General features: G+C 48.5%; 1 protein-coding gene across 6 annotated transcripts in view; it reads left to right on the top strand.

Annotated features, from left to right (window-relative positions):
* The first annotated feature begins 17,410 nt into the window (after window positions 1-17,410).
* Window positions 17,411-25,001, top strand: part of ARMC9 (armadillo repeat containing 9) — a 144,014-nt gene continuing 136,423 nt past the window's right edge. For all 6 annotated transcript variants that reach the window (XM_084847731.1, XM_084847730.1, XM_084847733.1 and 3 more), the window contains exons 1-3: window positions 17,411-17,460; window positions 21,976-22,060; window positions 23,781-23,906. In XM_084847731.1, coding sequence (XP_084703857.1) covers window positions 22,010-22,060; window positions 23,781-23,906 — 177 coding nt within the window. In that variant the 5' untranslated portion in view covers window positions 17,411-17,460; window positions 21,976-22,009. The remainder of the gene's footprint in view (window positions 17,461-21,975; window positions 22,061-23,780; window positions 23,907-25,001) is intronic.

Genomic DNA, 25,001 nt, shown 5'->3' with positions numbered 1-25,001 from the left:
TGCCTGTTGAGGGATATGCCTAACACACTGATTCTGACGAATGTCCCCCACTGAGGTATCCTCAGGCAAACTCTGAGCTCTTAATGGCACAATCCTATGGCTGCTAGTCAATGGCTAGACGGCCATAGGGTAGGCCGGTTCCCTGAGAACCGACCTCCACCCCTTCCCGCGCTGCTTCGTAGGCAGCGCGGATTGGCCCCATACTCTGCACTCATACGAGCAGCATAGAGCAACAGAAATGGGGTGTTCCTCGGGGCGGGGCAAGGAGGGCAGAAGAGCCGTTCAGACGCTCCCTATGCATCGCCCCCCATCCACCCCCCACCCCTGCTCTGACTTCCCGTGGCTAGACAGCCAAAATCAGCTGTCTAGCCGCGAATGCAGGTTGGCTGAAAAGTGGAAGTGAAGATCCCCTCTGTGCTGCTCCTGCCCTGCATTGCATAGGTGGTCTGCTCCGAGTTCGAAGGCAGCGGCCTATCCCCATAGGGGATTGCACCCTAAGACTGTAATTAAAAACGGCAGCAGAATTCCTTTTGGGTAGCACCTGCTTCCCTGGAGGGTGCCCCTGAAGCAAGAGTACGTGGTGGTAGGCCCAGTGCCCTCAACCAGACACCCTTGAAGTGGCAAGCCCACAGGTTCTATTGTTACAAAGGCCCATGTTCTCCAGCTGCTCTTTTCTTGTAGGTTGGCAGCAAGGAGACCAGATTTTGGCCCAGGGGCTTTCAGCTGCTGACCCCCTACCATAGACCGTGGCTGTCTTTACACAAGGCATTTATCATGTGCTCGATTGGTCACTCACGGAAGTTTGCGGAAATTACAGTCAACTTCCAGGACACATCCAGATGTTTTTGATCTTTATCCCTAAAAAAAAAAAAAATCTGATAAATGTGTGGTTCCACTATACTACAGCCTTGGAAGAAAAAGCCATTGGGCGGAGCAGGGAAATCGCAATTGCCCTCCCCCTGCCCCACCTCCTCCAGCATGTCTGCCTCTTGACCTGGGCTGGGAGGAGAGTTTTCTTGGCTAGGTTAGGAGAGGCTCAAAGCGAGCGCTGAGCTGGCCGGGGAGCAAGAAGAAGATGGTGACCCCCCCATGTAAACAGCTGACAGCAATGAAGCCACACACTCACACACCCCTCACTGCTTTGCAGAGAGAGAGACTTGAATCCCTCAGGAGACCCACTGATTCCCAGCTCACCCCCCGCCCCAAGGCTGCAGAGAACTTGCCTATGTAAAGAGCTGATCTTGAGCTCGCCTAGAATGCAGAAACAGAAGCCCCAGTAAATTGCGAAATAAACAACCCCGTGTGATGAGGCTCCTTGAGTCTAATGGGACTGCACACAGGAGAAATTTGATAAAGGAGCCAAAGACAGAAGCTGATGAGAGCAGCACCAAGATCAAGAATTTTGGGTGGAGAAATCTCGAAAGCTGCACTTTAAAAAGCAAAATCCTGCTAGTCGAGCAAGTGGTGCTAATTGAACAGATTTACATCTGTGTTATTTGGCTTGTGGGTGCCTTGTCAGTGATGATATTTAGCCTTCACAGGAATATGGTTGGGGATGCTTGGCTGAGCATCCTTTGTTAAGCTGATAACTTGCTGATGATCAGCTAATATTTTCCCCTTGGCCAGCCCAAGATTTCACAAAAGAGCACTGACGTGCCCTGGCAGTTCAGTGTGGAGAAAGTGGGCAGGGATACATTTTTCTCCCTCTCTCATAATATCAGAAGCCAGCAGGGTCCTCCCATGGAGCTGATTGGTGGGAGATTCAGGACAGATAAGAGGACTTCGGTCTTCATGCAGCACATCCTTAAACTATGGAATTCCTGTCCACAAGACATAGTGATGGCCACCAACTTGGGTGGCTTTAAAAGGGGATTGGACAAATTCCTGGAGGAGAAGGCTATCCCGCTCCAGTTTATCCTCACAACAACTCTTCGAGGTAGGTGAGGCAGCCCAGGGTGACTAAGAGAGCTTTGTGGCTGAGTAGGGATTAGAAGCTGAGTTACTCAAGTCCTTGTCCTACTTCTAGGGAAATGGGAGGGAGCCACAAAAGTTAATGTGGTTTACACATGGATTAAATGGGTGTTGTAGCTGTACTTTCACCTCAAGGATTCAGTGAGTAATGGCTGGGATGAAAACAGTGGTCAGTTTGGAAGGGCCAGTGCTCATCATGACAGGCCCCGTAGCCACGCCCCTAAGGTGTGCCCCAAAATGCAGGCAGCTGTGTTGATCCCTATCTATCGATCTATCGATCTATCGATCTCTCGTGTGTGTGTCTGTGGGTGTGTGTATTTTGTAGACCTTTTGTAAAGTTACGGATATTAATTACACATTCAAGACCAAGCTGCCCCAAAATGCTTTGCATCGCAACAGGGATAGCTCAGAATAATATACTGATGCTGGGAAAATCCACCCCCTCACAGCAGCTTGTGACCTGGTTTGCATGACACAAGGATGGTTATTTAGCCATGGTGGCTTGTTCATCAAGCTGTGCGTGATGGCTAGATTTACATAATTACCCCTCACAGGTGCCGCTTGTTGTGATGTCCGAACCCAGCAAAGGTGGGTGGTTGAGGTGGTTAACAAACCACCCAGAACCCATGGCCTGTTTGAGGGTTGCTGGGTGGTTTGTCAACTAGCCCGCCATGAGGACCGCAGCCAAGCATAGAGCGTGCAGGGAAGCCTGAGCAGGGTGGGAGATGGCGTCATCATCCCTGCGAATCTAGAAGTCCTGGGGCTTTGACCCTGCGAGGGCCTGCTCCACCACACCTCTGGACTAAGGCTGGCCTGACATATTACAAGGCAAACATGGGGTTCCCAAATTCTCAGCAACACACTTTCCCCTACACGTCCTCCCTCCCACATTTGTATGACCTTACACTGGTTTGTGAGCACGTATTTCTCGAGATAATGTGGCGTTCCCCCTTCAGAATGTGAGGAGAGCAGCCGGCTGTGAACTGTTTCCTGGCTCCTTCTCGGCCAACTCACACTGCCTTGCGCGCCCGAGTGGGATGTGTACACACACAAAGCGAACGTCTCGTTGCACATTTTCTCTTTGTGTTGGCCCAGAGAGGGCCTCAAATGAACAGTGCCGGGGTCTATATAACATCATGCTTGAAGGAGACTGGAGAGCGGATGAGGGCCTGGCCAGACAATAGGAGCCCAGTGAAAACTGTGTTTACTTAGCCATCGGTTGAGGTGGATCCTGCTGGGCTGCCAATGAGGCGTGCAAGGAAGAATTCCATCCTGTAACATTTCTGTGGTTTTTCCAAGGCAGGTATTTGCACACTGCTGGGCTGTTGAGAGAGAGGGAGAGAGGCTGTAAATCAAGACTAATAGTTTGTGCTCAGGGCTAGCCCCATATCCAGTGTAAGCTGAAGGTTGGCAGTTGGTTGACTTTGGTGGGAGAGGTCCAGTCCAGGTTGTGGGGGGGGGATTGATTGCAGTCCCCCCAGCTGCTACAACCCCACACCCTGTCTCACGCAGCACAACAGAGCTGGGGGAAGCTGCGGAGGAACCATCCAGGGGCACTCTGCAATCGCACAATTGTGAAAACTGGGACCTGCATGAAGATCTCGCTGTGTGGGTTGCTCCACAGGATGCCAGCCATGCCTTTTCCCAGGACACTCCATTCCCAAGATATACATTAAGAACATCAGAAGAACCATGCTGGATCAAACCAAGGTCCACTTAGTCCAACATTCTGTTCACACAGTGGCCAATCAGCTGCCCATGGGAAACCCACAAGCAGGACATGAGTGCAACAGCACCTTCCCACCCATGTTCTCCAGCCACTGGTGTGCATAGGCTCACTGCCTCTGGTACTGGAGGTAGCACATAGCCATCAAGACTAGTAGCCATGGATAGCCTTCTCCTCCAGGGATTGTCCAACCCCCTTTTAAAGCCATCCAGACTGGTGGCCATCACTGCCTCTTGTGGAAGCAAATTCCATAGTTTAACTCTGTGCTGTGTGAAGAAGCGCTTCATTTCATATGTCCTGAATGATCTCCCACCAATCAGCTTCATAGGATGATCCCATCTGGATCTAGTATTAGGAAAGAGGAGAAAAATGTCTCCTTATCCACTTCGTCATTCTCGGGGGCCCACCTTAGTATTTTTCTAAGGGTGGGGTGGGGGCTGAGCAGTGATGCAGCTTGGGACCTGGCTGTGTATCCATGGAATTATTACAAGATAGATGCTCCTACTTTGGTGGAGGCTTGTTTGGGCCTGCACAGCTTGTGATCCAAAAATCCATGTGTTGTGTGGCTTGCCGGATGAGTTCGGTTTTTAAAGAAAAAAAGAAAAGAAAATCAGGATGTTTATTTACCCCACTGGGGCTGTCTAACCTGCTGCATCTGGCACCCTTGCTTGGCATGTAAGGATGGAGCTCTGTGTTAAGATGTTATGGGATATATGGAGCTGCTGCTGGAAATGATACTGTCCTGTTGAGTTTCTCCCCATAACATGTCCTGTCACTCTGTGCTGTGACACCATTGGATTTTGCCATTCCTTGCTCTCCAGCTGCATATCACTGGCTGCTGCTGGCAGACACAGGGAAATAGCTGTCGTGATGATGTCAAAGAGCATCAGAAGAGCCCTGCTGGGTCAGACCACAGGGCCCATCTAGTCCAGCATTCTGTTCACACAGTGGCCAGCCAGCTGTCGACTGGGAACCCACAAGCAGGACAAGAGTGCAAAAGCACCCTCCCACCCATGTTCCCCAGCAACTGCTGTCCATAGGCTCATTTGCCTCTGATACTGGAGGTAGCACATAACCATCAGGACTAGTAGCCATCGACACCCTTCTCCTCCAGGAATTTGTCCACCCCCCTTTTAAAGCCATCCAAATTGGTGGCCATCAGTACATGCTCTGGTAGCAAATTCCAAAGCTTAACTCTGCGCCGTGTGAAGAAGTCCCTGCTTTTCTCTGTCCTGAATCTCCCACCAATCAACTTCATGTAATGTGACCCCACCGGATTCTAGTATTTTGGGAGAGGGAGAAAAATGTCTTCCTCTCCACATTCTCCACACCATGCATAATTTTGTACACCTCTATCCTGTCTCCCCTGACCCTTCTTTTTTCCATGCTAAACAATCTCAGCTGTTGTAATCTTCTCTCATAGGGGCTGTCACAAAATGGGGGAGAGGGGCACCTTTTGATGGCGCCTTTGCAGCACACAGCGGGTGCTTCCAGACAGAGGGCTCCCTACCACTAACAATCCAAAGGCATCAAGCAGCGACTCCATCTTTTCTTCCATAGTGCACCCATGGATACACATCCATTTACATACACATACATCCAGGAAGCCGGCATGGATTTTTGTGTGGAATGGCTGTGAGCTCCATTCAGTTCTGTACTCAAAACAAATTCCTGGTTTCAGAATTTAATTCTCAGTGTCTGTCTTTTGCACCAGGCTCTGGGGGTTTCACTAAAAATGTGGATCCTGCAAGCCTAAAGTCTGCCCATCATTGATGTAGATGATGCATGACCTCTGCCTCCTTTGCACCCGACAGGCAACTAAAAAACTCTGTCCCCCCACCCCCTTTAATTCAGTTGCTGAAAAAAAATGCTTGCAGGGGAACCAAAAGTGGATTTCTGTGAGCTTTGTTCTGGTACTGATCACAAATTCCCAGACCGAGCATGTACTCAGAGGTGCCCTGCTCCTTAATTTTTAAAATATGTCTGCTCACATGAGCCACTGTTTTGCATCTGCCTCTGGTTGCTGGATAAGAACATCAGAAAATCCCTGCTGGATTAGACCAAAGGTCCATCTAGTCCAGCATTCTGTTCTCTCCATGGCCAACCAGCTGCCTGTGGGAAGCCCAGAAGGAGGACAGGAGTGCAACAGCATCTTCGGGGTTCTCGCAGAAAACCAAATAGATTCCACAAGCCAGATTTTCCCCTACCTCTGTTCTAGTGGCAGGGTGCCATAACTGCGGCTAACCTAGAGGTGATGCCAATGCAATGTTAATTGCAAGAATGCAGTTAGGTGCAAGGGTGCTGTTGGTAAGGAGCAGCCCTTGAACTGAGAGGGATGAAGAAGGGGATTTTTAACTCTTTCTCTCCATACCAAGGTGACAAAGGATTGGTGTGCATGTGTGGAAGACAGATGTGCAGTTTGAACAGAGCTTGTATCAGGTCATGGAGGAAAATGGATTTACAATGGTATGCCTTCTTGCATTATTTGTCACCTCTGAAGAGGTGTGTTGTATTTTTCTGCAGCACATTTTGTGTCCTCCATCTACTATTCTCCCCAACTTGCAATTGTATACATATGGAAGTTGCTTTAAAAAACACACCCCTTTAAATCTTTCCTTCCCATATGAAAGTGTCTCCTTGATTGGTATTAAGAGTATTGATTGGTATTAAGAGGCACATGGCTCCCTTAGGGCACAACCTTATGCATGTTTAGACAGAAAAAAGTCCTAAAAGTCCCAGCATGCCTTGTCAATTTCACCAATAACCTCTTTAGGATTTTTTAAAATGGAAGTATTGTTATGTGCCCTAGTATTGATGGCCCCTGTTGAAGGAAGGGGGCGAGAGAAAGGTGCTTCTGAAATTGACAGTGTACAAGGGCTTTCCATGTCAATTTCATCTGCATCCAGAAAGGGACATTTTCTGGCTGAAATTGACAAGAGTCCCCCACTCCCACCTTGTCAACTGCAGTGGAGACCAGAAGAGGGTGATGGTGGTGGTGGTGAAGGAAGTGGTGGTGGTGGTGGTGTGGTTCTATTAGGTAATGAAGACAGTGGGATAAAAGACTGTCAGAACGTCACCACTAATGACACGGGATTGCTTCTGAGACTAGCTGCAGAGCAGTGGGGGCTGCTGCTGGAGACAGGAAAGTCGGGGACTGCTTATTTACTAATGAACATTTATATCCCACCTTATGCTCAAAGGGTTTTAGGCAGCTTACAAGTTGATAATTTAACAATTAAATCATCCCCCCTATTTAAAGTACAAGGTGGAGCACAAAAACAGCAGCCGAAAGCCACAATGAAACCGCTAAATATTACAACCATGCCCCAAACGCCTTCCTAAAAAGGGAGCTCTTCATCAGCTTCTGGAAGCTAAGACAAGCCTCTCTCCGAAGGGAGTTCCAGAGCCCAGGTGCAGCCACCAAGAAGTTCCTCTCCCTCACCCCAACTGGATGTATCCCAGGGGTTGTTGGGACATACCAGAAGACCTCCAGAGATGATTTCAATAGGAGGCTGGGCTCGGATGGGAGAGGGTGGCCCTTCAAAGAGCTGGAGGCTGTGGCTTTCTTCACATGGAGCTTTTATCCTGCGATTGAGATGGCTCCTTCACGGAAGTTTGCAGGCCCTTTACATGACGTCGTGACCCTCCAGGGCGTCTCCTGCACTAAATGCCCTTCCTTCCATTTTTAAATAGATCACAGATAATGAGCTATTAAATTACACCCCCCCCTTGTGTTCTGCTTGAGTTCCCTCCATGAAAAGAGGAAAAGCAGCAAGAAGAGGAGTGAGATCAGTGAAAGATAACAGAAGAGTCAGATACCGGGAGAAGGAGGGGGGAAAGGAAACGCATGAAAAGGGGAATCGTAGTGATCCTACATTTAAAAGGGAAGCAGAAAGCCCGGTTTTAAATGCAGGATTTTAGGCTGGTGTAGAGATGCCCTGTGTGGTGATATTTAATGCAGGAAAAGGCATAACATGTCAACAGAGGTAACGCCCATTCACTGAAGTGAGGGGAAGATTCCTTCATGATTATTAAAGGATTTGAAACTACATGCCTGGTTTTTGGCCTTAGAAAAATCCATGGGATTTTTTGCAGGGGTTGTCAGGCTTCAGGCTTGCGGGATCAGCTTTGGTTTTTTATTAGAACCCAAGGTCACCAGCTGGATCCAGGTGCAAAATTGTGGCTCAGGAGGGGAGGGGGAAATATACTGTTAGAAATAAGGGACAAAGGTGCCTCTGAGCATATGCTCAGCCTGGAATTTGTTGTCAGTACCAGACCTGAGCTCACAGTCATGTCACACAAAAATCCATTTGTGTTCACCCCCCACCCTATCCAGGCATCCTTTCAGTTCAGGAGCTTCATTGAGAAGGGGGGGGCTGGGGGCCTCTTTCTTGTTCCTGTTGTTAAACTACTGGGAATCAGAAACGCTTGGTGATCTACTGCAAATCACCCAGATATAGACTAGATTAGGGAAATGCTGGGCAGGCGTGTAGAACCTCAGGCCAAATCCATCCAAGACCTCTTCCCATGTTTCCACCCCCTTTCCCCAGGATCCTGATCATTTGGGGGTAACCTGGCTTTTGTGCATCTCCCCCCCCCCCATTCTAAAAGCTTGTAATGCCTCTCCTAAGGCTCAGTTAGTGGCTGGAAGATCTTTAAACTAAAATATGCTGGCATTTTTGCCCCACCCTTTTGCTTTTGACCCTGCCCCTTTTGCCTTTGGCCACACCCACCAGTGGAATGTGGCCCCCAACAGCTTCTTCAAAATGGAATTTGGCCCTCCGGCTGAAAGAGGCTCAACACCTCTGGATCAGGGGTTATGCTGATGGGCAGATCTATCTATCTATCCTCATTATTTGAACTCTACATTGGTTTAAACCTGCTACTTTCTGAATTAAATACAAACAGCATTAATTATGCAGCCTCTCTACTGCTGCTGACTAATCCTGCCCCTCTTTTTTCCATCTACACCTTTGCTCTTCATGAGTTTCTATTCCATCCTGGAACAGGCTTCACTTGGTCTGAAGCCAGAGATAAACCTTGCCAGGAGGATAAATGAGCAGATAGAACCCATCCTGCCCAGTGGTAGTTCCTGATCATCCTGAAAGTTAAACAAACACCGAGAAGAGAACACACAGAATGTTATAGCCGCATTAAAAAAGGAAGGGGAAAAAAAGATACTAGCAGCTGTGGCCCATCTTGTCCAAAGCCTTTGAGCTTTCTACTAAAAAGGGGCATTTATTTCATACTGTCTTGTGGGGGGGGGAATTAAAGGTGCTATGATAAATTAGGGAGAGAAAGATAAAACAAATAGAACACTTGTAGATTTAGGTGTGTGTGTTTTCCAAGTTACTGAAATGAGATGGCTGCTTTTTGTCCCATGGAGGGTCAGATAGAGCCGTTTGGATTATAAATAGCACAGTGGTGAGATTTTATGCTGCAGCTGGGCTCATGTTAAACAACAACTTCTTCCTTCTCCTCCTCTTCCTCTTCCTCTTTGCAGGACAGCTGAAACCTGTGGCCGAGGCACAGGGAGGCACCACGGTTGCTCCTCTTTGGTCTCACAGGCCATGGCTAGCTACCCATCCAAAGATGACCTCTATGTTGGTCCAGTTTCTTGTGGATGAGTAAAGCCTGGCATTCGAGACTGCCTTGGCTGTGACTACACTGGCAGGGTTAGGGCAGGAGTCATGCACTTTGGCCAGGATCCATCTCCCCGGCCTCATTCTAGCTATGTAGAAGCTGATGATGAAGTAAAAGGCATTCTGTTCATGCTCGTGCGGCAGGCAGTTTGTGTGCGCTCTGGGGCACTTGGTTCTTTGTAATTTCTTCTCATGTTACAATTCCTAGACATGAAAACAGGTCCTAAGGCCCTGGGCAGCAGCGCAGCTACGGTTGGGGCAATAGCAGCAGATGATGGGGCAATAGCATACAGACCCAGCATCAGCACCTGGGCAGGCTGAGGCCCACTGGGGCTGACACCACTCGGCACAGCACCCTTTCTTTCATCATATTTAAAAAATAGTAATTTATAGCCAGGGACTGTCAGCTGGGCATGTACATGATTACAGATGCTCCTTTTATTATATTTACTTCAAATGTCTATTATCCTTTCCTACAACAAAGTAGTGTTTATTCCCAAGTAAGTGTGTTTAGCATCAGGGCAGCAGAAGCAAACTCCTTTTGATTCCTGTAGTCATCTTTTATCAGTTTATCAGTTTTGTCGGAACTCTGTTTCTGTTTTTAAAATAGCAATAATTTTTAACATGGTGTTCTATTCTTTTATCTTATTTTGTATCTTTTATTGTTCATTGCTCTGGAATCTGTTGAGATATGGAGCGGTATATAAATGTTGTAAATAAATAGATAAATAATACATTAATGTTAGTATTATGATTTAAGGGTGCAATCCTATGCATGTTTAGACAGGAAAAAAGTCCTACAACTCCCAACATTCCCCAGCCAGCACTGCTGTTTTTCTGTCTAAACATGCATAGGATTGTATCTCAAGTGAGTTTAAAATGTGAACATTCATATCCTCAGAGTATTTCTCTCTCTTTTTTTTTATCAGGGTTGGCAAACATCTTTCTGGGTTGTTTGCTCTAACATATCAGGAATGTAGAAGCAGCTGTAAAGCGTGGAATGTGGGTGGGTAGGGGGAAGAGAAGAAAAATGGTATGTGCTTCATGACTGAAGTAATACCCAGAGGTCTCTAAAAAAAACCCCACCCCACCCATTGGTGAGACCATTACGTCCAGGGTCTACAATTATCTAGCTGTTTCACTGGCACTGGCAGAACCCTGGGTATGAACACAGGAAGCTGCCTTATAAGGAGTTTTGGTCCATCTAACACAGTGCTGTCGACACTGACCAGCAGAGGCACTCCAGAGCTTCAGGCAGGATTCATTCCTAGCCCTGGAGATCACAGAATCACAGAATAGTACGGTTGGAAGGGGCCTATAAGACCATCGAGTCCAACCCCCTGCTCAGTGCAGGAATCCACGTCAGAGCATCCCTGACAGATGGCTGTCCAGCCTCATCTTGAACGCCTCCAGTGTGGGAGAGCCCACCGCCGCCCTAGGGAATTGGCTCCATTGTTGTATTGCTCTAACAGTCAGGAAGTTTTTCCTGATGTTCAGCCAGAATCTGGCTTCCTGGAACTTGAGCCCAGTATTCCGCATCCTGCATTCTGGGATGATTGAGAAGAGATCCTGGCCTCCTTCTTTGTGACAACCTTCCAAGTACTTGAAGAGCGCTATCATATCTCCCCTCAGTCTTCTCTTCTCAAGGCTAAACATGCCCAGTTCTTTCAGTCTCTCTTCATAGGCCTTTGTTTCCAGTCCCCTGATCATCTTCGTTGCCCTCCTCTGAACCCTCTCCAGTTTGTCTGGAATTCCTTACATTTCTAATGCTGCTGGGGATTAAATCTGGGACCTTTTGCATGTAAAGTATGTGCCCTACCATTAAGAATGCTGGACTAGATGGACCCTTGGTCTGATCCAGCATGGCTCTTCTTACGTTCTTATCTCAGGTGACTGATGCCTGAACATCAGAAACTGATGGAATTATGATGATGTCGCACCTAGGGATAAGCTACAACATAAAGGGGTGGGGCAGAATGAGGTACAGTATGCCTCTCTCCTGCGGTCCCGGACTTGGGCCTAGGGAATCAGAGCATGTTCCCACACTGATGGAGAATGCTTGTATTTCTACCTACTGCACAGCTCTTACAGGCATATGGATCCTGCCAAAAGAAAGGCTACTACCCATGATGGCTAAACTGAACTTCCATGTTCAAAGGTAGTAGGCATATCTCTGAGTGTCAGTTGCTGAGGATGAGCTATGGGGAGGGGTTTTCCCCTTCATTTCCTTCTGGTGAGCTTAATAGAGGTCTTTGACTGGGTGTTGTTGGAAACAAATGCTGACTGGATTCCATCCAGCACAACTTCTTCTTCTTCTTCATCTTCGTCTAAGATAACCCTCAATTCTACTCTACTCGGCAACCTGAGGACGCAAACACATCACTGCCATCTATGGCAGTGGCTTCTCTTTTTGAAAAATGATGTTCTTTTCCCAGATGTCATGATACTTTATCACACGCTTCTGTGAGAAAATGTCTCGGGAGCACTCCTTCTCTTTAATGTGTTGACCCAAGCTATATAAACAAAGTTTTTGGGTTCGAGTACCTCCAAGAAGCTCAGGGTTAGACAGATTTCTCTGTTCGCAAGAGAAACCATCTGTTTCTGGAATAAACAGAAGGGGACATCTGCTTTGAACAGAGGCAGAGTTTGTGAGCCCCAGGAAACCATTTGATCCTTTGTGGCTTAGCCAAGGGGAAAATCAGTATGGTATCAGTTCCTAAATCGATCTAGAAGTATTTTAAAAATCCATTACATACTTATGTAGGACATTATGTCTCCCCAAATCCCTCAAAGATGGAGGACCCATGAAAAGACAGTGCATTGCCAAGAAAGCTAAAGCAATATTGGGCTTCATTAACAGAAGCATCATGTCCAGTTTATTTATTTATTTTTTATTTATTTAATTTCTATACCGCCCAATAGCCGAAGCTCTCTGGGCAGTTCACAAAAATTAAAACCAAACACACAATAAAACAATTTAAAATATATAGAATATTAAAACCACAATATAACAATATAACCACAATAAAATCTAGCAGCAGTGCAGGAGTTTAAAATACAGATTTAAAACAACAAAGATAAAAATTTAGAAAGCTAAAATGCCTGGGAAAATAAAAAGGTCTTCACCTGCTGCCGAAAGGAATACAATGTAGGCGCCAGGCGAACCTCACTAGGGAGCTCATTCCAGAGCCGGGGTGCCACAGCAGAAAAAGCCCTCCTCCTAGTAGCCACCTGCTTCACTTCCTTCGGCAGGGGCTCACGGAGAAGGGCCACTGACGATGATCTTAAGGTCCGGGCAGGCACATATGGGAGGAGGCGATCCTTCAGGTAACCTGGCCCCAAGCCGTTAAGGGCTTTAAATGTTAACACCAGCACTTTGAATCGGGCCCGGAAATGGACCGGCAGCCAGTGCAGCTGGAAAAGTACTGGCGTAATATGAGCTCGCAGGCCAGTCCCTGTTAACAATCTTGCTGCCCTATTTTGGACCAGCTGAAGTTTCCGGACCGTTTTCAAAGGCAGCCCCACGTATAACGCATTGCAGTAATCCAGACGAGAAGTTATCAGAGCATGGAGAACTGTAGCTAGGCTATCTCTGTCCAGATAAGGGCGTAGTTGGTATATCAGCCTAAGCTGATAAAAAGGGCTCCATGCCACTGAGTTCACCTGTGCCTCAAGTGACAGTTCTGGATCCAAGAGCACCCCCAAACTATGAACCTGATCCTTTAGGGGGAGCGCAACCCCCTCCAGAACAGGTTGAATATCACCTAGCCGGGCAGACGAACCACCCACTAACAGTACCTCCGTCTTGCCTGGATTGAGTTTCAGTGTATTGGCCCTCATCCAGTCCATTACCGTGCCCAGGCACTGATTCAGAACAGCCACTGCCTCACCTGGTTTTGATGAGAAAGAGAGGTAGAGCTGGGTGTCACCCACATATTGATGGCACCTCAGCCCACACCTCCGGATAACCGCCCCCAGCGGTTTCATGTAGATGTTAAACAGCATGGGGGATAAAATAGAGCCCTGTGGAACCCCATGGCACAATTGCCATGGCACAGAGCAATAATCCCCCAGCACCACCTTCTGGAATCGGCCATCCAAGTAGGAGCGGAACCACTGTAGTGCAGTGCCTCCAACTCCCAACCCAGACAACCTATCCAGAAGGATACCATGGTCGATGGTATCGAAAGCCGCTGAGAGGTCCAGGAGAATCAACAGGGTCGCACTCCCCCTGTCCCTCTCCCGGCAGAGGTCATCCCACAGGGCGACCAAGGCAGTTTCCGTTCCAAAACCAGGCCTGAAGCCCAATTGAAATGGATCTAGGTAATCCGTTTCATTCAACAGTGCCTGGAGCTGTCCTACAACCACCCGTTCAAGCACCTTGCCCAGGAAGGAGATGTTGGCCACTGGCCTATAATTGTTAACATCCTCTGGGTCCAGGTTAGGCTTTTTCAGGAGTGGTCTAATTACCGCCTCTTTTAAAGTGGCAGGCACCACGCCCTCTCTCAAGGAGGAATTTACAACCTCCTGGACCCAGCCGGACAACCCCTCCTTGTTTGATTTAATAAGCCATGAAGGGCAAGGGTCAAGCACACAAGTGGTCGATCGGACTTGGCCAAGCACTTGTCCGCATCCTCAGGCCTCAGTAACTGAAACTCATCCAATAAAACTGGACCAGACGGTGCTCTGAACGCCTCTACCAATGGAACTGCATTAATGGTGGTGTCCAATTCATGACGAATCTGAGCGACTTTATCCTCAAAGTGCCATGCAAACTTGTCACAGCGTGCTACTGAGGGTTCCACCGTCTCTCTCCCTGGCCCAGAATGTAACAGGCTGCGAACCACTCGGAAAAGCTCCGCTGGACGACACTGAGAAGATGCAATGCTGGTGGAAAAGAACTGTCTCTTTGCCACCCTCACCGCCACAGAGTAGGCTCGATAGTGGGCTCTTACCTGTGTTCGGTCAGACTGAGCACGAGTTTTCCTCCACCTGCGTTCTAGCCGTCTCCCCTCTTGCTTCATTGCCCTCAGCTCAGGTGTATACCAAGGAGCTGGCCGGGCTCTGCTCAGGGGGAGAGGGCGCTTGGGCGCGATCGTGTCAACCGCCCGAGTCATCTCTGCATTCCACAGAGCGACCTGGGCTTCGACAGGAGCACCAGCCATACCAGCAGGAAAATCCGCCAGAGCCCTCTGGAATCCATCGGAATCCATTAATCTCCGGGGGCGGACCATTTTAATAGGTCACCCACCCTTGCAGAGGGGAAAGGCCGCCAGGAGTCTAAACCTCAGCAGGAAGTGACCTGACCATGACAAAGGGACAGATGTTAATTCCTCCACTTTCAGATCACCATCCTCCTGCCCAGCCGAGAAAACCAGATCAAGCGTGTGTCCTTTTATATGCGTTGGGCCGATGACATGTTGGGACAGCCCCATGGTTGTCATGGCGGCCATGAAGTCCTGAGCCGCCCCGGATACAGCGGCCTCGGCATGGAAGTTGAGATCCCCCAGGACCATCATCCTAGGGATCCTCAACACCAAGTCCGAGACCACCTCCGTCAGCTCAGGCAGGGAGTCTGATGGGCAGCAGGGTGGGCGGTACACCAACAGAATCCCTAATCTGTCCCGGGTACCCAACACAGTTCAGGGGAAGTCACTGTTCCACTGTATCCTGCGTTAGTCAGGACACATTTGGAGTACCATGTCCAGTTCTGGGTACCCCAGTTTAAGAAGGACATTGACACATTGGAGTGCATCCAGAGAAGAGCAACCAGGGTGGTGAGGGTTCTGGAAACCCAAGTTCTATGAGGAATAGTTGAAAGAGCTGGGTATATTAAGTCTAGAGAAGAGATGATCAAGGGGAGGCATGATAGTGGCCTTCAAAGAACTGAAAGGCTGCCATGCAAAAGATGGAGCAGATTTGTGCTCTGTTGCTCCTGTGGGTAGGGCTAGAACCAATGGGTAGAAATTGCAGGGAAGCAAATTTTGATCAAACATTAGGAGAAACTTATTAACAGCCGGTTCAGCAGTGGAACAGGCTGCCTCGGGAAGTGGTGGGCTCTCCTTTGCTGGACATATTTAAGCAGAGGCTGGATGGCCATCTGTCAGGGATGCTGTAGCTGTACCCTGCAGTGGAGAGCCTACAGTGAGTAGGGACCAGATGATCTCTGAGGTTCCTTCCAACTCTATACTTCTGTGATTGCTTAGGGCCTAACTACACGTGAAATTAAACACTTATTTGAAAAAGCCTTCTCAGCACTGCTACTTTATAAGGGAAAAGCAGTTGATTGGTGAGGAAAGGTGATCAAACTGCAAACAGTAAATAGCGCCTCTCCTCTGTTCTGCTGTCCTGCCACAGAAGCTGGAGAATAGGGACGGGTGGGGCAGGGTAGGGCCCTTCCTAGCTAGGAGGCCTCCTGCAACCTCTTTCTTCCAGGGAGGGGGGAAGCAAGGTAGTGTGCCAGCAGGAGAAGGCAGTGGCTGCTCCTACCTCCCCTCTCTTGCTCACCCTCTGGGCGCCGTGGCAGGCAAGATCGGGCCCGCAACGCCCCCGAGAGCGCAGCCCCCTCTGCCCGCGCAGCGCAGCGCAGCGCAGGTCGCCGAGGGGGAGCCGCCTCCGCCTCTCGCTCCCCTGCGCTCCCCTTCTGAGCGGTGCGGAGCTGGGGATCGGGACCAGCGAGCTCCATCCTCCACCCGCCCAGCGGGAGCGGGCGGCTGCGCCGGCGAAGGCGGCGGCTGCCTCTCCCAGCTGGGCGGAGGCGGCGACTGCTCCCGCAAGGCGCGGCTGCTGCCGCCTCTCACTCGGCGCCTCTCCGGGCTGCGGAGGTGCGCCTGGCTGCTCCTGCCTCGCCTCCCGCGCTCGCCCTCGCTGGCCACCACCGTAGGGTGGATTGGGCCCATCGGGGCGGCGGGAGGGCGAGCGCAGCCTCCGCTGCCCGCCCGCGGGCGCGTGCTCTGGGCAGCGCAGCGCAGCGCAGCGCGCGGGGCTGGCCACGCGGGGAGCCGGCGCCTCGGCACTTCCCTTCGCGCAGCCCGCGGGCGGCGGCCGGCCCGGTGAGCTGCCCCCCCCCCCGCTGTGCTGTCCGCAGCCGGGGGGGGAGCGAGAGCGAGCGGGACCCTCGGGCCCCATTTCCCGAGCGAGGCGAAAGACGTTTGCTTCTCGGGAGGGGAGCAAAGGCGGATCTTGACGGAAGAGTGAGGAGCGGAGGCATCACGCTGGCAACGAGGGTCCGCCCAGTTAAAGCAGCGGGCTTCCCCGGAGTAACCTGTGGCTGCGAGAGCTGGACCGTGAGGAAGGCTGAGCGAGGGACGGTGGATGCTTTTGAGCTGCGGGGCTGGAGGGAAATTCTGAGAGCGCCTTGGGCTGCCAGAAGATCGAACCAGTCCATGCTCCAGGGAAGAAGGCCAGGCTGCTCCCTCGAGGGAAGGATACTGAAGGGCTTTGGCCGCGTAACGAGAAGACGGGACGCCCTGGAGAAGATGCTGAGGCTGGGGAAGGTGGAAGGCAACAGGAGGAGGGCCCGGCCAAGGGCAAGCTGGAGGTGCCGGACTCGGCCTTGGGGGCCGGGGGTGGCGACGGCCGACGGGCGCTCTGGCGCGGGCTGGCCCATGAAGTCGCGAACAGTCGGAAGCGACTGACCGAATAAACAACAAATCCGCCTATTCAGACTCCCCAGCCTGGTGCCCTCCAGAAACACCGGACTACAACCCCCATCGCCCCAATCCGCAAGCTCGCCGGGGCGCTGTGCGCTGTAGCCCAGCACATCTGGGGGGCGCCAAGCGCGCTCTTCCGCAGGCCAGCATCCCCTCGGCGGGAATTTCCCAGCAGCCCTCTCTTCCCTCCCCGGCATCTTTGGAGAGGCGATTGGCCAGCGTCCCTCTACCCCCTGCCCGTCCTCTCAGCATCCCGCCCCCCCGTTGCTAGGATGCGACGTCTTTCCTTCCCTCGGCTTCTGTTTGGCTGACGGGGCCACGTGATCCAGCGGCTCCCCGCCATTGGTTTTCGAGGAGCCACGTGGCTGTTCAATCCGTTGGAAACCCGCCGGGAGCGGCTGGGCGGAGCTGCTGTTGCTAGGCGACGGGAGAGCGCGCGGGGCCTACCTCGCTCCGCGGCGCGCTGCAGGTGAGGGGGCCGCCGTCGCGGGCTTCGCGGGCAAGCGTGGTTTGGGGCTCCCTTATCCTGAATTCTGTACCCCGGGGGTTGGGAACATCAGCAGCCGTTAATTTCCAAAAAGGGAAGCTGTTCATTTGAGGCTGTAATCCCAGATAGATCGCCGTGTGGCTGTGATGCGCGAAAGGCACTCTGCACGTGCTCAGACGCAGTTTCTCCTGTACTCATTTGAAGCATTTTCACCCCGCCCTTCAGCAGGAAGGACTCTCAGAGCGACTAGCAGATCAGTACTCCCCCCACCCCGCCCCACCCCGGCCCGCCGCCTCAGGGCATCTCTCGTTGTTCAGGTTCAGTCGTGTCCGACTCGTCGAGACCCCACGGACCATGGCGCGCCAGGCCTTCCTGCCCTGCGCTCTCTCCCGGAGCGTGCTCAAGCCCGCATTCATTGCATCGGTGATGCTATCCAGCCATCTCACCCTCTGCCCAGGGCATCTCTACACCAGCCTAAAATCCTGCATTTAAAACAGGGCTTTCTGCTTCCGTTTTAAATGCAGGGTCACAAGGACTCCCCATTTAACATGCTTCCCCCCTTCTCCCCTGAGGCTTCCATTGTCTTTCATTAATCTCTCTCCTCTTCTTGCCGCTTTAACTCTTTTCACTGAGGAAACTGAAGCTGAACACCGGGGGCAATTTGGTAGCTCATTATCTGCGATCTATTTAAAAACGGAAAGAAGGGCATTTAGTGCAGGACACACCTTGAATGATCCAGGTGTCATGTAAAGATGGTGAAGGCACCATCTCAATCGCAGGATAAAAGCTCTGTGTGAAGGAGCCCTCAGGTTGATATGGTTGCCCCGCCTTTTTTCTGGCAGGCCCCCTCCCTCATTTCATAACACCTCCATGCCAGGTGGAAATTCAGCCGGTGATGCATCTTCTTTCACAACATCTGTATGCTGGGTAAAGCTTCACCTGCTGAATGCCTGCCTTTCACCCCACTGCAACAACCCTACTGTGGAGCTGGGCTTTTAAAGTTAAAGGCCCCTTCTCAGGTATTGCAGCCTGGCAACACTTTTTCCAGGAAAGGCAAGGGAGAAACTGAGCCTCTCCAAGTGCAAGCAAACACACAAGATTTCTTGTAATTAGAATTGTCTTTATGAGAATGATCTGTAGCTCTAAAAAAATTGGATGCAAAAAGGCCCATGAAGCCAGTATATGTGCCTACTGTTTTTCACAGTCTTTGTGCACAGCAGTAACTACCATTACAAGCTATTGGAAGAGTTCCTTCTTCTCTTTTCTTTTCTCTCTTCTTCAGGCTGACATTTAAACTGGAGGCATTTAGGCTCAGTTCAGGCAGTCCTCCAAACAATTATTTGGAGGATCAGGAATTAGTATTATTGTTTATTACATTTCTATACTGCCCAATAGCCAAAGCTCTCTGGGCTGTTTACAAAAATTAAAAACATTAAAAATATAGCATACAGAGGTTAAAAGCCATTTACATAAAAACATTTACATCAACAGACAATATACACAAGAGAATATGTATCTAAAACAACTTCAAGCAAGCAATCTCAAGCAAACAATGATAACCATAAGACAATCCAGGATCGATTAAAACTCATCATATGCTGCCACATGCCTGGGAGAAGAGATAGGTCTTAGCCTGGCGCCAAAAAGGTAACAGTGTTGGAGAAAAGAGTTATCACAGGATTGCACAACAGTTCCCTATGTTTGGGTTTATGCTAATCAGCATTTGCCATCACATCTGAATCATGCAAAGGTGGTTAGTGTGCTAATCTCCTAACCATTGTTTGCAAACCCACTTAAACCGTTGTTTCAAATCATAATTTGGAGTTAAGTGCTAACCATAGTTTGTCTGATGTCATGCCAAACTATCCAACATAGCGGGAAAAGTAAAAGAGGTGTCATTCCACTAACCACCTGATGTACTGATGCCCGAGAATGGGAGTGGGCAACTTGTGGACCTCCAGATGTTTGGCCTACAACTCCCGTCATTCCTAATCATTGGCTATGCTAGCTAGAGTTGATGGGAGCCATAGGCCAAAAACATCTGGAGGGCCACAAGTTGCCCACCCTTGCTCTTCGTTGTTGTTGTTCAGTCGTTCAGTCATGTCCGACTCTTCGTGACCCCATGGACCATAGCACGCCAGGCCTTCCTGTCCTCCACTCTCTCCCAGAGTGTGCTCAAGTCCATATTCATTGCATCAGTGATGCTATCTAGCCATCTCATCCTCTGCTGTCCCCTTCTCCTTTTGCCTTCAGTCTTTCCCAGCATCAGGGTCTTTTCCAGAGAGTTTTCTCTTCGCATTAGGTGGCCAAAATATTGGAGCTTCAGCTTCATTATCTGTCCTTCCAATGAGCAGTCAGGGTTGATTTCCTTTAGGATGGACTGATTTGACCTCCTTGCGGTCCAGGGGACTCGTAAGAGTCTTCTCCAGCACCACAGTTCGAAATCATCAATTCTTCTTTAGCATGCTTATTTTTCTTGTATTTAGTAAACAACAAAGCTAAAAAAGTACCCCATGTTAATGTTTTGTCCCAATACTCCATAGGCATTTGACCTGAAATATCTGAGGAATAAAATTAAAGCACACTTTGATTGTGCCCTCATTGCTTAGAAGCCTCCAAACTCAGACGCTTCCAAGATTCCTGTTCCATGCCAGGCTGAACCTGGCAGGGCAGGAGGTGTTGCAGAGGCGATCTTCATCTCCCTGTCCTCTGTCTTTGGCGATTTTCGCTTGACTGGCTTTTCATCTTGTCTAGTGAGGGTGCTTTGGAGTGGGAGGGAAGAAGGCTGGAGGAAGCTCACAATATCTTGTATCTTGGCCTCTCTGGTCTCCTCCCCTCCCCACCCACCAGAATGCCCCCTTTCCTCTTCCTCCGAGGTTGCTTTTCTGACCTCAGAAGGCAGCCAGCGTTGTCTTTCCATGCCACCTGCAAGGGGGTGGAGGAAGGGGGTGGATCTCCGACTCCCCCTTCAGAGCGCTGTGTCCGACCTCGGAAGGATTTTTCTGAGTAGTCCTATAGTCCCTGTGACACTCAGAGACTATAGCATTACACTCTTAATGTGATTTAAGTGTTGTTTTATTTATTTATTTATTTATACCCCGCCTTTTTTCCTCTTGCAAGGAACCCAGGGGCAGCTTACATTATCCTCCTCCTCCTCTCCATTTTATCCTCACAACAACAACCCTGTGAGGTGGGTTGGGCTGAGAGTCTGTGACTGGCCCAAAGTCACCCAGTGAGCTTCCATGGCCGAGTGGGGACTAGAACCTGGATCTCCCAGCTCCCAGTCCAACACTCTTGCCACTACACCACACTGGCTCTGCCAGTATTATGTATTATGTATTATGTAGAAACGTTGACTGGAATATTTGTAAAAATGTAAAGAGAATATCATGTACTTCCCTGACATTGTTTAAATTTAAGAAAAAAGAAAGGTACTGTTCAGTCGTTAAGTCGTGTCTGACTCTTCGTGACCCCATGGACCATAGCATGCCAGGCCTTCCTGTCCTCCGCTCTCTCCCGGAGTGTGCCCAAGTTCATGAAAACTGTTGACACGCTAATTAATTTTAGCAGCCCAAAGAAATATGCATGATATGCTGACAACTACTCATCTTCAACTGTCTTTCACTGAGGTTGTTGGGGCACCTTCAGTTTAGCTGTCGCTATTTAGTAGTTCCATTTCACTCTGGGACATTTATCTATTTAGTGGCATATATGTATTCTCTCACATACTTCCTAAGGATAATCACCTGAAAAGCCTGAATTATAACTTTGAAACTGTCAAGCTTGCCTAATATTGTATTTTAATTGGCATACATTCATTTTTACTAATGAACATATGAAACAGAAAATTTTCCGCAAAAAAAATAAAGCACTGGGAATATTTTCTGCCCCACATCAGTGGTCCAAATTAAGCCACCATCAAGCCCCTTGACTATAATTCTAATTAGGAGGGGACTTGAGCCTAAGAGGATATGTACACAGTATCCATGTGCATGCATGCATCTTCCTACTGATTGGGACAAGTCTAACCATGTGGTATGGATTCTCAGGGGTGTGTATGATCATGTAGGCTGATAGTGATCTCAATTCTCGTGAGTACCAGTTCTCATGTAGACCAAACAGCACCAGCCACGCACACAAGGGAGGTAGCAGCATTTTGGGGAACCCCAAGGTTTGCAGAAGTACAAAAAATATTTAGAAAAAAATCCCTAAAGGAGGACCCCCCCCCCCCGCCTAATGTTTTGTTCAATGGTATGCTGACTTAACTGCTAAGGAAAACTGGGAGAGAATGGGAGTGAAATGGAGTGACTAAAACCTTGAACTGAATCACTTCACATTGCAACATCATTTTGCAGGTCCAACTTGTAAAATTTAATTCTGAAGCAAGATGATTTGTATTTATTCAAAATCAAAAATAGATTTGAATGTATGTTAAAGAAAAGGCTGTACATTTTTATTCAGAGATACACAGTCCTTCATGTTCTAATTATATTGCAGGTCACTTACTCTGAGAGTTGCTTGACGTCTGACGATGGGAGATGTCCTTGCTTATGAAGCAGATCTGCTTGGAATGGTGAAGGAGGTGCGTGTTTCTTTCAGAAGCGGGAATTAGCTTAACGTTCTACCCAGTGATCCAGAACTGTTATACCTCTGTTGCACAATTTTGTTAGTTTGGGAAAATACCAAACTGGCTTTGAAGTTAAGATAATGCAAACAAGTTTTAACTGGCACCACTCTCCCTGCTCTGCCAGTAAGACCTCCACTGTTGTAATGAACTCATATTGCCCTAAGTAGAATCTTAAAACCAGCAATTGCGACAGTTGTTCTGAGCCAGAATTTTCAAAGTCCTGTTTAATTCTAAGCTTCTTTTAGAGCCTGAGGTTCCGCATCTGTTCTGCTCCCATTAGCCATGAGATGAATTGCGAACACATGACCACTTGGATACAGTCCACACTGCCACAATCAACTTGGTTGCCTGTTTCTATATTCACTCTATATGTACCATCTGCTTGCAGAAAAGCTTTGCAGTATTTTAGGAAGGAGCGTGACTGCATTTTAAATACTTGAATTGTTTTAATTGGTTTTTATTATAAGCCACTTTGGGACCCGCTATGGCTAAAAGGAGGCCTATAAATACAGCAGATCGATACATAGTTTCCTCCAATCTGTCACCGTTTGTCACAAACATGCCCTGTTTTTTGCCCAACACCATTCCAGGTCAGCTGCCTATTTTGAAAGACCTTAATCTAATTATTCTCCTCTTCAGTACTATATTCTTCTGTCATTAAGAAGATTACTGCAATGCGTTATACGTGGGGCTGCCTTTGAAAACGGTCCGGAAACTTCAGCTGGTCCAAAATAGGGCAGCAAGATTGTTAACAGGGACTGGCCTGCAAGCTCATATTATGCCAGTACTTTTCCAGCTGCACTGGCTGCCAGTCCATTTCCGGGCCCGATTCAAAGTGCTGGTGTTAACATTCAAAGCCCTTAACGGCTTGGGGCCAGGTTACCTGAAGGATCGCCTCCTCCCATATGTGCCTGCCCGGACCTTAAGATCATCATCAGCGGCCCTTCTCCGTGAGCCCCTGCCAAAGGAAGTGAGGCGGGTGGCTACTAGGAGGAGGGCTTTTTCTGCTGTGGCACCCCGGCTCTGGAATGAGCTCCCTAGTGAGGTTCGCCTGGCGCCTACATTGTACTCTTTTCGGCGCCAGGTGAAGACCTTTTTATTTTCCCAGGCATTTTAGCTTTCTAAATTTTTATCTTTGCTGTTTTAAATCTGTATTTTAAACTCCTGCACTGCTGCTAGGTTTTATTGTAGTTGTATTGTTATATTGTGGTTTTAATGTTCTATATATTTTAAATTGTTTTATTGTGTGTTGTTTGGTTTTAGTTTTTGTGAACCGCCCAGAGAGCTTCGGCTATTGGGCGGTATAGAAATGAAATAAATAAATAAATAAATAAATAAATTAACATGTTGCCTATTACTGTAGTGTGTGAACAGATCAGGCCTAGGCTGCACCATATATCCTCTTCCCTGAGACTAAGTCCCGTTGAACTCAGTGGGACTTTGGTTTGAGTAGAGATGTCTGGGATTGCTGTGGTACTGTGTTTCTTTCCCATTAGCTAATATGAAGGAGATCAGTTGTGAAAGAAGAAAGGGAAAAGTCTTTCAGAACTTTTGACATTTTTGCCCCAAAGATGGACATTTGCTCTGTTGTTTTGGCTTTTCGTAGTCTTCCTTTGCTCATGCATTTAATGGGAATTATCGCTACAGATTCTCATGTGCCTTCTTGTGTTTGCAGTATTTGGACTTTGCAGAATTTGAAGATACTGTGAAAACATTTACAAAGGAATGTAAAATAAAAGGAAAGCCATTACCTAAAACTGGAGGTAGCTCTGTGAAGGACTCCAAGGCTCTAATAATTCAGGTAACATCTTTCTGTTTTATGAAATGAACATTTGGTTGGTTGGAAAAATAAGATGTTTCTAATTCTGTGTTGGGGCTTTTGTTTGCAACTCTATTATCATTTTTAACATGCATCTGTGAGATGAAAATGGCATGCAAGAATTTCAAATTTGTTTGGTTTGGAAACACAAATAACAGCCACCAGCTAGACAACTACATTGGTAATAATTCCTGAAGATTTTAGCATTTAACTCTGTTTAACTCTAAATTTTTGATTTGATTTATTAAATTTATATCCCATTAAATCTGAAACTGCTCTAGCTTGTTTATGTCAGTTTCCCATATTGGATGTGTTGCATGGTCCACCTGATACCTGTTCCCCTTTACACCATCAGCCCAGCATCCACCATCTGTCCCATCCTGGGCCCACTGATAAGATCACCTCATTAACTATCCATAATGTGAACCGCCCAGAGCTTTGGCTATTGGGTGGTATAGAAATGTAATATTAATAAAAAAATAATAGCTAAATGACTCATCCTCCATGTTCAGAGGCAGTATACCTCTGAATACCACTTGTTCCAGAGCATACAGTGGGGGAGTTGGGAAAGCACTTTCCTTTATGCCCTGGTTGTGGGCTTCCCAGAAGCATCTTGCAGGTCACTGTTGGAAACAAGATGCTGGGCTAGATAGTCCTCTTATCTAATCCAGACAGACATTTCTACTGTTCTTACTGCAAAAGGGTTTGCCACTGTGTCGAAATGTGAGTGTCTCAAAGCTAGGAAGCTATTTCTTGGAGGTGGAAGAATCGGCAAGTTAGTCATTGGGGGTGTACATTGGCACTTGGTAGAGGGTGGAGTTCCTTACAAAGCTGGAACATAAAAAGAGCCCTGCAGAATCAGACCAAAGGCCTATCTAAATCAGCATCCCATTTCCAATGAGATATCTATGGGGAAGCCCACAAGCAGGACTTGAATGCAATAGCTCTCTCTCGGATGTGTTGTCCATCAACTGGTTTCAGAGGCACCATCTTGGAGATAGTATAGAGCTATCATGATTACCAGTTATTGATAGCCTTATCCTCCATGAATTTGCCTTATTTCCATTTAAAGTCGTC

The sequence above is a fragment of the Heloderma suspectum genome, chromosome 3 (genome assembly GCF_057233095.1).
Source record: "Heloderma suspectum isolate Gila_16-S chromosome 3, 16-S_ref, whole genome shotgun sequence".
Taxonomy (NCBI): Eukaryota; Metazoa; Chordata; class Lepidosauria; order Squamata; family Helodermatidae; genus Heloderma; species Heloderma suspectum.
Note: the sequence above shows the minus strand (reverse complement) of the source record. Positions and strands in the feature narration are given on the sequence as shown.